Source organism: Pyrus communis, chromosome 1 (genome assembly GCF_041283825.1).
Source record: "Pyrus communis isolate YQ-2024b chromosome 1, ASM4128382v1, whole genome shotgun sequence".
NCBI lineage: Eukaryota > Viridiplantae > Streptophyta > Magnoliopsida > Rosales > Rosaceae > Pyrus > Pyrus communis.
Window position 1 is genome coordinate 11,912,708 of NC_142565.1, and position 14,472 is coordinate 11,927,179.

General features: G+C 36.0%; 2 protein-coding genes and 2 non-coding genes across 5 annotated transcripts; all 4 read left to right on the forward strand.

The window, feature by feature from the left end:
* The first annotated feature begins 1,974 nt into the window (after positions 1–1,974).
* On the forward strand, positions 1,975–8,538 carry LOC137719410 (acyl-CoA hydrolase 2). 2 transcript variants are annotated; one of them, XR_015964622.1, is made up of 17 exons: positions 1,975–2,135; positions 2,216–2,308; positions 2,466–2,533; positions 2,617–2,695; positions 3,170–3,216; positions 3,465–3,590; positions 4,269–4,346; positions 4,952–5,039; positions 5,174–5,286; positions 5,626–5,688; positions 5,762–5,817; positions 7,226–7,330; positions 7,504–7,579; positions 7,764–7,847; positions 7,949–7,997; positions 8,070–8,138; positions 8,238–8,538. XR_015964622.1 is itself a non-coding variant. In XM_068458450.2 (17 exons), exons 1-17 carry the CDS (start codon positions 2,120–2,122, stop codon positions 8,310–8,312), a joined length of 1,266 nt encoding a protein of 421 aa, XP_068314551.2. In that variant the 5' UTR covers positions 1,975–2,119; the 3' UTR covers positions 8,313–8,538. The 2 variants fall into 2 exon arrangements, 1 of the variants encoding a protein (XP_068314551.2); XM_068458450.2 differs by having other exon boundaries at positions 7,504–7,560.
* Positions 8,539–10,149: 1,611 nt separating this feature from the next.
* Positions 10,150–12,826, forward strand: SKIP4 (SKP1 interacting partner 4). The gene is made up of 3 exons (XM_068460405.2): positions 10,150–10,391; positions 11,301–11,807; positions 12,103–12,826. The coding sequence occupies exons 2-3, from the start codon at positions 11,326–11,328 to the stop codon at positions 12,698–12,700; spliced, it is 1,080 nt and encodes a 359-aa protein (XP_068316506.2). The 5' UTR covers positions 10,150–10,391; positions 11,301–11,325; the 3' UTR covers positions 12,701–12,826.
* A 128-nt stretch (positions 12,827–12,954) lies between these two features.
* Positions 12,955–13,027, forward strand: TRNAK-CUU (transfer RNA lysine (anticodon CUU)). Its single transcript has one exon. It is a non-coding gene; the product is annotated as a tRNA-Lys (tRNA).
* Positions 13,028–13,168: 141 nt separating this feature from the next.
* Positions 13,169–13,269, forward strand: LOC137721592 (U6 spliceosomal RNA). Its single transcript, XR_015966705.1, has one exon. It is a non-coding gene; the product is annotated as a U6 spliceosomal RNA (small nuclear RNA).
* Positions 13,270–14,472: the final 1,203 nt, after the last annotated feature.

Genomic DNA, 14,472 nt, shown 5'->3' on the forward strand with positions numbered 1-14,472 from the left:
TAAATACAAAAACCATTGCTTCTAATTAAACTTCTAATCATTTAGCCACATTTTTATAAATTTATACTGTTATGAAAAGAAATTTGTAAAAATTGGAATTTAAATAACCACACACAGTGTTTTGAACCTAAAACCTACTCATTAATTTCAAACAACAAAATTACCAGTTCTAGTTAAATTTTTTTGTCATTAAACCAAATTTTATAAATTTACTCTTATGAAATGTATATAAATATGTCATACTAATAATTTTGGTGCTCTAATTTTTTTGGGCCCGGACCATCGTCCTGCCTACACTAAACTTGAGCCCGCCCTGCACATCAAACATCAATCATCATTAATTATAATTGTTAGCATACAAGTTATCGATTCCACAAAACAAACGAATATCTAATCACCTATACGTACAAGTTCTACAGATTTGTTCTAGCATGGTTCTAGTTCATACTTTTCTTACTAGCAATAATCACCCATATCCTTTATATCTTACAGTAGTTCAATAATCAGCGAGGTTGCCATTCATCGGTTCTACGACTTCGTGTCGTCGACCTGCCTCGTATGATGGTCAAACAGTGTAAACTTTGTGTGGGGCGGGGAGTCGACTGGAAGTGGTGGCCGAGATCGAAGCATTCGAGGTTTGCGGAATCGGCGTATCAAATCTCTGCAGGGGCGCGGGTCGGGTGAGAGGAAACCGGGTCAATGGGGACTAAAACGGGTCACACCCGGGTCCAACTGTCCTACAAGGGATTGGCTGCTTCTCCCACTTCCTTGGACTTTCTATTTATACCAAGTCCAAAGTACTATTTCGTCCCCAACTTACGTCACTCGTAATTCTTTCATTAGAGTTTTGTTTCGCGAACAGTCTTTGTCTACGCACTCGTGAAATCGAGATCCATAAAAAAAACATTAAGATTAACCTCGAAAGATTTACAAATTTTAAATGACTGCGCACGAAAAATCAAACTTTGTAACTAAGTATAGTTCTAAAATTGATGAAATAAAATTTAATTCCCATAAATACGAAATTTAAATAATGAAATCTAGAATCGGGATTTCACAAGTTGACTATTTCTAATAATAATTAAAAAAGAGTGTTATTAGACCCATCTCATTGTCTTATTTTTATACTCACGTTATAATCCCAGCCACTATAAAAATTAAGAAAAATAACCTACTATCTTCCCATCCACAATTATCCCCAAAGTACTCTTCCAATCTCCACCCTTGACATTGTTCACCAACACATCCTACCCCTTCCCATAGGCATTACTGACCGATGTGAAGCACCAAACCGACATCCATATTGCTTCTCTAGCCTGTTCTCCCATATATTTTTTAATTATTTCAATAATATTTTAATATAAGAAAAATGATTATATTTATATGATTGAAATAGAGGGAAGAAAAACATCGACCAGCCTTCTGCACTTTTTACCACCACAACCATCCCCATGACTGACAACGGAGGCGATGCAATAATAGAACGAAGAGTCAGTCACTCAACCAATCATAGAATCAAAGCCGAAAGAATAGGAAGTGAAATCGGTATAGAAAGAAACTCCGATGACATCCATATATGGCTTGATGCATTCAGTATGTTTGAGATTTGTATTACAACGAGCTCGACGAATACAAAGATCAATTCGTGATTCAATAATTTAGGATCCAATAAACATATATTAAAATTTAGAAGGAATGAAGTGACGACGAGACGTTTAGGAATTGAGATTACGAGTTGCTGGGAGTGTGGATGGCAGTGAATGGTCTAATCTTGTTTTCCCTTGGTCCTTATTTGACATTTTGCATGAGGAGAAATTGGTAATTAAAATTTTTAATAAAAAATGAGTGTGAAATTAAGACAGACGGATGGCAATAGTAGCAATATTAAAAAATTAAGACTTATATTATTAAATTGCCTCTATTACACATCTGACTAAAAAAGTAATAAGCACGTTCTTCCCGTTTGGCCAAAATAATTAAAATAATCTTATATTAAGTTGCCTCTATTACCGTTTGTAATTTACAGCAACCCGCTTTCCCTGGCCAATCATATCCTTCTCTGTCCATTTTTTCCGGCGAAACGATCGGCAAACCACTTCAACTTCGCCGGTTTCACACCATGGACTCGGAATCAGGTATGTCGCGGTCAAACCCTAATTTCGATTTTGTCTACCAAATCGCTGAGCATGCTTCTCTCTGTGCGTGTATTTTGCAGTAATTGAGTTCCTGGGCCTCGTTCCTCTGCTTCAGAGGCTCCCCAGCTCCTCTCTCAAGAGAATCGCCCAGCTCGTCATTGTCAAACACTACGGTCAATTTCTATAATCTGATTGTTTTTTCGGCTTATTTTAAGCTCAATTCTTTCAGTAAATGTTTATACTTTATGTGCAGATACGTATATAATACTGTGTATGTATAGTTTTTGTAATTGTGGTGAGGATTTTGAGTGTGTTCTTTTTTGTGTGTAGAGAGTGGAGAGTATGTTGTTCACGAAGGCGAAACAGGGGACGGGGTTTACTTCATATGGGAAGGAGAGGTTAGTTTGATTTTGATTGCTTATTGGTTAGTTGAACTGGAAGTTGGTGAGCTGGAGTCTGATTCAGCAGGTTGCTTACACAGGCTGAAGTTACTGGTTCTGTTAATGCTGAAGGAAATCGACCTGAGTTCAAATTGAAACAATATGATTATTTTGGTTATGGTGAGAACTGAGAATTCAGAATCCATGTTTTATCTTTCCTGTTTTGAAAATAAGAAGTTGGGTTACTTTTCTATAACGCTTTGTTATGATTCACTGAGAATTTTTTAATCATTTGTCTGCATATAATATGAGATAGGGTTTCTACTTTCTAGGATCCGTTTCTGATCTTTAGAGATTGCTTGATTTGATATTGTCAAATGGTATATTGATTTCGATGTTCAGTATGTTGTTGCAGTAGTTTAACTGGATGCGATATAAGTTGAGGTGTTGACATGAAACCAGAGACAGAACTGTCTTCGATTACTTTGGATAAAGTCATAGTTTGGTTTAGGATATAAATGATGAATCTTTGTCCTTGAGATTTTTGGATGACAGACGTGTGAGGCATTGGCCCGTAATTCGTAATAATGTTGCTGGAATTATAAGTGTCACCGTCCATTATCAAGGAAGTATAATGTGAAGTTAATTTTGCAGGTTATGCATCAATTGAACATCAGGCCAATGTGATTGCTTTATCTAAGGTAGTTGAAATGTACATATAATATCTTAGCTTTTCATTTTTCTTCTTGGCTGCTTAGAGATTTGGGTCGCGAGCCTGGGCTTTAATAGTCGATTGGGCTGTATAGATAGTGGCAACTTCACAATCTTCTTTTATTGTTTCTGTGTGACAACTACATCCACCTGGTTGCTCAAGCTCACAAGATTTTCCTTTAAAATGCTGTCTAATGTATTCTACCAGTGGTTTCTGATGTGTTCTTACTTTTGGCAGCTGACTTGCTTGGTGCTACCCCATGGGAATTTTTCTCTGCTGCAGCCAAAATCAATCTGGAACGCTGATGAAGCTCAAGAGACATGCTCTCTTGTTGAGAATATATTACATTTGGATCCAAGTGAAGTATTTATCTACCAAATCTTCAAGAGAATACATTTTCTGTCCTTTGTTTTATTTGGTTATAAAGATGTTGAAGAGATTTGATGTAGTGAGTTGTTTGTGTTTTATTTGCTAGCATTGCATTCAAAGGTAAATAGTTATGAGGTGATGGTTATAGTGCCAATTGTTGTGTGCTATCTGACCTCTAGTGATTGTTGATTTTGTTTACTAATTTTGCATGTATAAGAATCAAATTAGTTGACCGAAAAATTGCATCAGATGCTAAGGTTCTAATGTGCAGATGTGTATGATTATTAAAGAGTATCTACTTTCTGAAATCTTGCGAATCTTATATATATCACAATTCAAAGTGAACTTTGATCTCTATAATGTATTCAGTCGGATACACACCCAATATAGTAAAAACTGGATCTGCGTACTTTTAACTTGTGGCTTGTCCATGTTTATTTCTGCTCTTAATATGCCAGATGTAAAGTGATTCTGGATTTTTATTCTTTCTGCATAGAAATATATGATGTTTTATTTTCTTGTTTGCTGATGATTGGCATTCTGTGGAGAGAGATTATGTAATTCTATATTATACTGCATTTTAGAATTATTCTGAGTAATACTTGTAATATGGCCACATATAAAGAATTGTTTTGGTTGATAAGATTCTATTCCTTCCCCCCTCCTCTGAAGGTAAACATATTTGAAGGGATTACTTTGCCAGATGCGCCAAGTTTCGAACAGGTTTTTGGAGGACAGTTAGTTGGACAGGCATGATTAAGAATCTTTTTCTCTTTCTGTTTAATATTATGTACTGAATGTTTCTGAATGAATGCACAGTCGATGTAGTGAAAGAAATGAAATATTGTGATGGACTGTGGAACTAGAACTTGCATGCTTTATACAATAAGCTTCCTAATTCTGCCTGAAAATTAAAGGACAAAAAAGTACATATCATCCTTGTTAAGTGCACGAAGATTGTCTCCACACTTGTTTGACCTTGATTGCCTGCATCTTTGTAACAATCGTTTGCGGTGTTTTATATTTGTTGGAATATTAATATTCAATTAAACACCCATTGTTTATTGAGATGTCAGCTTGATTATTTAAATATTACAAGGGTTCTTTATATTTGTTCAAATGTTTACGTGCAGTGGGACACCAAGTTTGTTTTATCTATTAAATAATAAAAAATTTGTTTTTGTTTTATCTGTAATATGTTTCTGCTTTGTAGTATACCTGCAACTCAGGCTCTTTGTTCTGTCATCAATATAGTTTTGGGTTCATTCAGACACAAATAAAATTTGATCATGGCTTGGGATTCAAATAAAATATGTTTTTGTTTTATGTGTAATATGTTTTGGCTTCTAATTCAGGCATTGGCTGCGGCAACGAAAACTGTTGATTGTCTTAAACTTCTCCATAGTGTGCATGCGCATTTTCTGCTGGCTGGGGATTGCAACAGTAAGTAATTTATGTATGATCCTAATATCTATGGATAAAAATCTTAAGATAAGAGGCAATATGATTGTATGTATGTATGTGTGTGTGTGTGTGTGTGTGTGTATTATGCTTATGTGCGAGAATTGCTTTTGCAGCACCCATTATTTATCAAGTTCACAGAATACGTGATGGGAAGAGCTTTGCTACTCGACGAGTGGACGCGATACAAAAGGGGATTAACATATTCACGTTACTGGCATCATTTAAGGTAACCATTTATTTAGACACTTTACAAATGATCTGATAACGGTCTCTTGGTTATCATCTTTTCTTGTCATTAATACCTGTGCACTTTAAAATGCATATCAAAGTGATAGAAGTCAAGTATTGATCAATATTTGTTAATCAGATTGCTAAAATCTTATGATCTATGTCTTAATATGATTAACAGAGATTGGATCTGTCTTTCAAATTTGTATGGATAAGCTAATAAAACTTGTGCCCGAAGAAGTATTATTTATATTCTTTCCTTCAACGTATGATAAAGTGGCAGCTACTCGTGCAGTGTTACCTACTGATGGTAAGATTGGTTGTATTTGTTTTACAGAAAGAAGAAGAAGGGTTTGTCCACCAGCAAGCAACAATGCCATCTGTGCCTGCTCCGGATAAAGTAACATTTTCTTTCTTATTTGTTAACAATTTTGTAGGTTGGTTGCAAATACTGAACTGTTGATCCATAACAGCTTCTGTCAATGGAAGAACTACGTGAAAAACATCTGCTTGATCCACGTCTTCTAAGGTAAGATATATGGCTTGTAGATCTCTATTATTCTTGGTGTTGGGGAGTTCAGTTGGGATTTCTGTACAAACTGTACTTTAGTATAGTGGACAGTCACACAGCTATGTAGTTTAGGGTCGTAGCCTCCAGAAAAGAATATCCAGCCAGACACTGGCGGATCCATATAGGGACCCAGGGGGTCCCGGGACCCTTCGGAAGCCCGAAGAAACACTTGTGATCGACCTTTAGGACCTTCCAACAATTTGGGCAGGTGCAGTGGAGAGGCTTGTTGCCTCCATGGATGTGCAGGCAGCAGTGCTTATAACAAAGAAGAAGAATAGGTTTTTAATTTTTGTTTTAGAAGACCTAGTCAAATCGACAGCGTTTTTGAGCTAGGTCATTATAAAAAATTTAAAATCTAAAATATCTTTGTTTTCTCTATAGAGCCCTAGAACCCCGGTCTTTTCTAGTATCTCCAAATTATATTTAAGAACTCCCATCCCCAATCGTCGCGACCTTCCAACTTTAAACCCAAGTTACCCTATTCCCCACCACCATTTACCCTTCCACCGCCTTTAGCTAGCTAATTTTATTTCTTCCAAATTCATATAAGTTTTTTAATCTTAGACTCTAGTCGTAACTCCCAATTAATAATATATATGTTACATAAACAAATTTTATCTTTGTAGAGTCACTAATTGCGTTATGTTGTTGAGAAGAATTTGTTCGTTTTATTACCTTTGAGATTAATCTTGATTTATTCAATAACCAAATTCAGTCGAAAATAGTGATGCGGAACCAAATTAGTCTAATATATTTTTTTCTTTTTTTGAGCTTTTATGTTCGAACCCCCTGAGCTTGAAATCCTGGATCCACCACTGCAGCCAGATACAAGAAGGGCCCCTTCTCATTTGTTCGACAAATTATAGGGGATGGTTCATGGATGGACTCTCCATGAAACAGAACTTCTGTGCTTGGGTGGAAACCATGCACAAAAAATATCTTGCTTTGGACCGGTCCCTAAGTTGGATAGATCTCAATCTGTCTGGGCTTGAATGATACTTTATTGAAGTTTCTTGAGTGGATGTTGTTCTCTTATTGGCTTGCTAAAAATATAGTGTCTACTGGATTTAGTTTTGTTCCAAAGATATTGGTTTTGAACAGGAGATCTTTCTGATTATGTATCATGAAAACTTTTGTTAATAAATTTTTTTGGAAAAGAGAACTGTTTATATTATTTTATTAGGTTTCCTGTTGCAGAAACTAAACAACTTTCTTAAGGTTTATAAAAGTGTAATTCAAGGTTTATACTTTTGTTAGAGATCTCTTTTTCACAACTTCTATCGAAACCTTGTTTTCAGCAAATCTCATCTTGTTGATAGCTGATGAAAAAAGTTGTATATATGATATTTGTGACTGCTTGAATCAGGACTTATCGATTCAATGCAGCTGCAAAGAAATTTGTGCCTTGGCCTATAGAGATACGATCTTGTGAGCCTAACAGCTCTACCAATCAGACTGAATCTGCACCAAGGTTGGCTTGCTGTACTGTGATTCATAATCTCTCTCTCTCTCTCTCTCCTCTTTTTTTCCCTCAGTTTGCTTCCCGCTTCATGCGAACTAGGATATTTCAAAATTTTATTATTGAAATTGATTTATCAGTTTGGTACTGAACTCTTATCTAAGTAGAATTCAGTGACATTTCAGTGTGAAGTTCTGGTTTAGAGCGATTGGAAAACTTTCAGACGATCAGGCTTTGCATAGGTATGCAACCATTTTATCTGTAAGCTGACATTCAGTTCTCTGGTTATTTATGATTGTGAGTATCGATCACACTTGGTATTTGCATTGACAATGATTAAATCAATGTAAAGTATCATGGAACTTTTATCATGGGTTACTATAGGATTCTTATATACATACATACATATACATATATTGATTATTTTTGTATGATTGATTTCTAGATGTGTTGTAGCATATGCTTCGGATTTGATATTTTTGGGTGTAAGTCTGAATCCCCAACGCTTAAGAGTTAGTTTGGAACATGCGTAAGTCACTGTTTTTTTTTCTCTAAACACTTGGTCGTTCAGTTGGGAATGATCAAATTTTTTTGTTATTAAACATATAATTTTTTCACATATTCTCCCAGGATTTGGTTTCACCGTCCGGTTAGAGCTGATGACTGGTTACTGTATGTGGTATGTCTCAATATGCCTCATTCTCAGTTTCGTTAAAAACTTAAAATACTGATGCATATGTTTTTTCAACAGATAGTGACTCCAATTGCCTACGACACGCGTGAATTTGTTTCGGGCCAAATGTTTAACATAAAGGGAGAGGTACAGACTTTTACGTACTGCTCGTCTCTCGTTGCTGTTGGTTTGCATCTATCTAAGCATTGTGTGATGAATTAAAGTTAATGTATGTTTTGATCGCAGCTTATTGTATCATTGACTCAAGAGTCCCTAAATAGGCGAATTAGACCAACTCCGGCTGCCACATCTAAGTTGTGAACCAGTTTTGACTTCGGTTCCAGATTTCTGCACTAAATTGTGTAATAAGTTGATAACACATTTCAAGAGATGTTGCAGTTTCCGGCGTTGTCGACATTGCCGTCTTCCTTCGCCGTCGTGCAGAGAATAATAGCCTAAGGTTGTAATGAAACATCATCTTTATTTTCTGTGATATTTATACTTGATAGCTATACAAAGAGAAGGCACGCTAATTAACTTGGCTAAAGTTGATGCACATTATTCCATTGATTGCGGAGATAATTTCTAATTGTGTCGGGTAATACCCGAGAAACTCATGTAGAATCGATTCACCTCGACCGCCACATAACATCTCACTTTATTAAAGCGGTATTATGTCATGTGAAGAAAAAATTATAATGTTATTATATTCAAATCGGGGAAAAAAAAGATTGCAATGCCACGATAATCCCCTTTACAAGAAAACTTGAAATAAGTTCAATTTTAGCAAAAAAATAATAATAATGTTCGGGATGAAAATTGAATACATAAGGATAGGATCAGTCCATGATAGGTGTCTTATTAAATCATAGTCAAGTAGCAAAAACCCAATAAGAAAAATGCTCCTAATCGTAGGAGAAAAAGATTCTGGAAGGTAGACTTCGACAATGATTTTGCAAAACTTCTAGATACTAGTTTGACAAACTTCCATCTTCTTTAAAGTCAGTTGAGTATACTTTTAGATACTGGTTTGACAAACTTCCAAATGAAAACTACACTCATTGTAAATCAAACAATTTATGCATATTGACTCCTTGAACAAGATTCTGGAAGGTATACTCTTGTAGTGACTTTGCGAAGAGCTTAGGTTGTCATGAGAACGAATTTGCTTAACTTCAAGATGCTTTTGCTGCTAATGTGAGATGAAGAATTTCAACGTAATATGCTACATATGGAGGCATTCTGAATGTGATCGCCATTTCAATGACCCCGATGACTTCAGAGCGATGGTGATGATGATGAAGAATATCATAATTATCAAGCAGAAGGAGCCATGAGACAAAACATTAAGAAATAACATAGTTGCAAGTTTGATGAATGTATCTTATTAGACTACTTTTATATTGACAAATTTTTATTGCTATTTTGCTAAAGTATGTATCAGTTGGGTGATGGTATTTCAAATGCGCGAACAATGTTGTGCTAATGAATCCTAACTATTTAGTTTGAAATATTTCAATTTTTTAAAATAATTTGTCATAATAATTAGTTTTTGATATATGTTGAAATTAAGATTAAATATTTATTTTAAACAAATTTAATAATTGACCTTTATTTGCCAAACAATTAAATTAATAGGCATATTCAGTATTGTGCCTTTTTTGGTTATTTTACATAGTTAAAGTTGTTTTATATAGAAGTTGAGAGCTGCTAGACCCACCCTCTTATTTTCTCATCCACGTTATATTTACACCCACTATAAAAAGTTAAAAAATTAAAATGTTATTTTCCCACCCACTATTATTCCTAAAATAACCCTGACCCACATAACATTATCTTTTACCTCTTCGACAGAAACATAATCATCTACTTTTTTCATAGAAACATCATCTTCTAAGTTCATTCTTTTTGCTTTCTCTGAATGAAAGGAGATGAGAAGGATGAGTTAAGATTTAAGAGAGACAAATTGTCTAAACATAGTGTGAGAGTTATCACACCCCAACTTTTTTTTTTTTTTTTTATATATATAAAAAGAAGTAATGCAAAATGGGGTAGCTAAGATCCTTATTAGTCATTTTACAAATTGACAAATTTCTAATTAAAAATTTCATAAAATGATGTGTGAGAATAACAACTCCCTAAAAATTTACTAAACATCATAATACAACTTTTTTCTGCTAAAAGCACTTTTCTAACTATAATTTACTAAATACTTTTCTGTTTTAATTTACAGCTACTTATCTTGGAGGCAAAGCTTAATCAGAAGGTTTTCCCAACCTTTCGTAGTAATACAGCTTGACGCAATCAGTTTCAGGCATTGCCAAGCTTCCTCAGGAATTGATTGGAGGCGAAGATCGTGGTTCCAATAACCTAGCAAATCTCCATTTCTCAGACTCGCAGGTTAGTTTTCCCCCAAATCTTTTTATTTCTGCCTTCTCAAATTTCTTTGTTTCTCGATTCGGTCAACATTTTCCATGTGATTTTTCGAATTAGGGTTTTAGCTCATTAATTTTGGTACTTGATTCACTTGTTCGTGTGAAAATGTTGAAATTTCTGCAAATAAAATCGAAATGGAATTGGAATTATACTATTTTGTAACAGTTGGTATGAATTTGATGTTGAATTGTACTGGATTTTAACTATTACCGTGGAACCAAGATATTAGTATGAAGAACAAGAAGATTGAAAGAGAGAATGTTGCACAGAATTTCTGAGTTAGAATTGGATTTTCGGTCTTGATGCTGCTGCATATTTTGTTGAATTGTTGGTTTTTAGTAGTTTATCGATCACGGAGTGTTTTAAGTTTGTGTAGATTTGAAGTGTAATGCTGCTACAAATGAAAAACGAGAAACTTTAACTTCAAGTTTGTGGAGGGCATTGTTATTAAGAATTTTGTATAAGGTGAAAATATGGCAATGGAATGCAATCTATATGCTAAATCTACTCGATTGGAGAAATAGATAAATTCAATAAACCATGAGGTGATAAAAGAATAAAAGCAAGCTTAGAGAAAGAATAATTCATCAAGAGAGAGGAGAAATAGTTTGTGGCAGTGTTTGAACTGCATATCATAAGGGTATTTCTCAAATTGATTCTCCAAATATCAGTTGATGATAGAACAACCTATTGACAATGCCAAGTTTTGTTAGTCGAAGGAAGTTTAGTATTGCTAGTTCTAGTCTTTTGGTTGGCATGGTTACCAGAGGTATAAGTTGACACGCATATTACTGCGTTTGCTACAGTGAATTCAATTTTCAGCATTCAACGTTACTTATCTAAAATTCTTATGGTTCTTGTATAATTTTGCAGGGCATCCACTCAGCCATACATTAGAATGGAACTGCCAGGTGATGGATCAGATGTGATTAGTCAAACGGAACTGACCCAACAGCCACTTTTATGTGGACTTCCAGATGATATTGCTCTTTTCTGCCTATCAAGGGTGCCTCGGAAGTACCATACCCTCTTAAAGTGTGTCTCAAAAAGATGGAGAGACTTGGTGTGTAGTGAAGAGTGGCATTCTTACCGTAGAAAGCATAAACTTGATGAGACTTGGATCTATGCTTTGTGCCGAGACAAGTTGGACCGCCTTTGCTTTTATGTGTTAGATCCAAACTCATCAAGGCGGTCTTGGAAGCTTGTTCATGGGCTTCCGCCTCGTATCATGAAGAGAAAGGGAATGGGTTTTGAAGTTCTAGGAAAGAAAGTTTACTTATTGGGTGGTTGCAGTTGGTGCGAAGATGCTACTGATGAGGTCTACTGTTATGATGCTTCCTTGAATGCTTGGAGTGAAGCTTCTCCCTTGTCCACTGCTAGGTAATACTTGTCACTTATACTTTTTGCATATTTATTTGCACGGGTGAAGCTGGAATTTGATTTCTCCCTGGTTCAAAATTCAAATATATTTCACCTGCTGAGGGGGCAATGTATTTTATGCAATAATACTAAAGAGTAGCGATTATTTTATGCTCATGAACTTTCTGGGTACGTTGATTGCTCATTGTTGAATGCTATCTGGATGGTAGTAAAAGCTCTTGCAAGTAATTATGCGTCTTTTTGTTTGTTTTGGTAATCTTAAAGAGCTTTTGGTTTATTTGATTTGTGCATGCAGGTGCTACTTTGCTTGTGAAATATTGGATGACAAAATATATTCCATTGGCGGGTTGGGTTCAATTTCAAGCTATCCGCATTCTTGGGACATATATGACCCTTGCACTGATAGTTGGAAATTTCACTCAGACCCAAATATTGTTCCTGAAATTGAGGATTCTGTGGTCATGGCCGGGAAGATTTACTTTCGTTGTGGCACTTCTGCTGTAACTTCTCATGTGCACGCTGTTGTTTATGAACCGTCAAGTGGGACATGGCAGCACGCAGATTCTGAAATGGTTTCAGGCTGGCGAGGTCCAGCAGTTGTCATAGACGGAACCCTCTATGTGTTGGATCAGAGTTCAGGAACGAGGTTGATGATGTGGGAGAAGGAAACTAGGGAGTGGATCCCTGTCGGGAGGCTGTCATCCTTGCTTACTAGACCGCCCTGTCAACTCGTAGCTATGGGGAAGAAATTTTATGTTGTGGGAAAGGGGCTTAGCACAGTCATGTTTGATGTTGAAAATGCAGGGAATATGGAAGGGATGATGGTTAGTTCTTCAATACCTAAATTGAATTCAGACATTGATGTAATCGGCTGTAAATGTTTATCGATTTGAAATTCTTGTAACCGAAGGAGTATTCGGAAACTACCATTGTATAATACTTTGTACTGTACATGCTCGGATGTATTTGGACGTCTCATAAAAAGGAATTTTATTAAATTATTTATAAGGTTTTCTGTATTACCATTCTTAAAATTTGAAGCTGTGAATTTTTAAGTCAACAACATGGTTCTGCTACCTCCATCAACTTAGGAAGTACAACATTGGAACTCTTTAAAACATGCGTCCAAGAGTAGGGCAGTCAAGCAGCCCGTCTAGCTCAGTTGGTAGAGCGCAAGGCTCTTAACCTTGTGGTCGTGGGTTCGAGCCCCACGGTGGGCGTCAGCTTATATTTTTGAACTTTTAAATCGCCAAAAAGGACCAATACGCTGCGTTTTGTAAAAAGCGTGGACTAAGTATCCCACGTCGACTAAGCGCAGTGATATCAGCCCCTTTATATATGTTTTGATGGCTGCAAAGCCTGTCATTACGGGACATCCGATAAAAATGAAACGATACGGAGAAGATTAGCATGGCCTTTGTGCGAGGTGACATGTATAAATTGAGAAATGATCCAAAATTCTTCAAGATTTTTTGAATCTCGTTTTGTTCAACTAAAAATTAAATGGAATTAAGGTCTCAATTTATTGTGTGAAATAACTTTATTTGATTGTAAAATAAGACCATTTAGACACACAAAATTAACTTCATCTGTGACTCATTGATAAAGGTATACCTAACCAGGTACGTGAGATCTACATGTATTAACCGAGTGTCAAAAATAAGGTCAGCTTTGTGTGCCTTAATAACATTATTCTTCGATCACAAGTACCGTAAACCCTGTTCATCCTTCTTGAAGGCGACGGCTGTAACCTTCAACATGAAACATTCTTACATTTGAACGGTGATTAATTCCAACGGGGTTGCTCAAATGGATGTGCTCAAATGACAGATACAAGAAATTCTACACCAGGTACAAATAAAGCACCAATCTTCCAGGCAAAAAACAATATAACAAATTTTTAGACATGTTTTTTTTTTTTAAATGAAAAGGGGACCAACTAGTGGCTAAGCCACGACAGTTCGCTCTTCTGCGGGCCGAGAAGGCTCACATAGCATTTCAGCCACACTTGGCCACCTTCGTGTGATTAACTGGCGCCAGGAATTAGACATATTGTTTTACAACTTTAATCTTGCAGCACCAATAGGTGCAAACCTAGTTGAAAAAGACCTATTTATTTTCATCACCTTGCAACCACTGTAATCTTTGACTCGTCATTGTCTCCATCATGATCATACAAAGTTCACCGTGACTCATAATCGCTTTTGCTATGTATCAACTACATAACCAGAGACATCATCTCCACCTTCGCATTTCCATTGACACCAACACTAAGATGGCCACTGCGACCACCACCAATGTTGTCTTCAATAACATTTGTACATCACTATGCAATGCAACATAGCAACAAACCATTGTTTCACTAATTTACTCCACTCTTCAGCGATCACCATGGAAGGGACAGGAATTTTCTCTCACTTAAGCTTTTCCACCATTGAATCTCCCTTAGTGAGACGGAAAAATAAGCAGACAGCATCGCATTATCAGCCATGTTCGGCGTGTGAGCGCCGATATGCTAGTATGAACTGTATGATCACTACCTACAAAGATGGGTTGCTAAACACTATGTCATTGTCAATGCAAACTTTTCCCATCGATATCATTATTGTCCAGAAACATAAAAATCCATCCAAATCTCTTTGCAGCCACCTAAACAAAATTAGAA

Bases quoted from the DNA above. Each gene is read 5' to 3' on its own strand.
- LOC137719410 (XM_068458450.2), top strand. The intron at 2,534-2,616 runs GTTAGTTTGATT...TTGCTTACACAG, and splicing joins ACTTCATATGGGAAGGAGAG to GCTGAAGTTACTGGTTCTGT. The intron at 7,331-7,503 runs GTTGGCTTGCTG...GTGACATTTCAG, and splicing joins CAGACTGAATCTGCACCAAG to TGTGAAGTTCTGGTTTAGAG.
- SKIP4 (XM_068460405.2), top strand. From the start codon at position 11,326: ATGGAACTGCCAGGTGATGGATCAGATGTGATTAGTCAAACGGAACTG. The intron at 11,808-12,102 runs GTAATACTTGTC...TTGTGCATGCAG, and splicing joins TCTCCCTTGTCCACTGCTAG to GTGCTACTTTGCTTGTGAAA.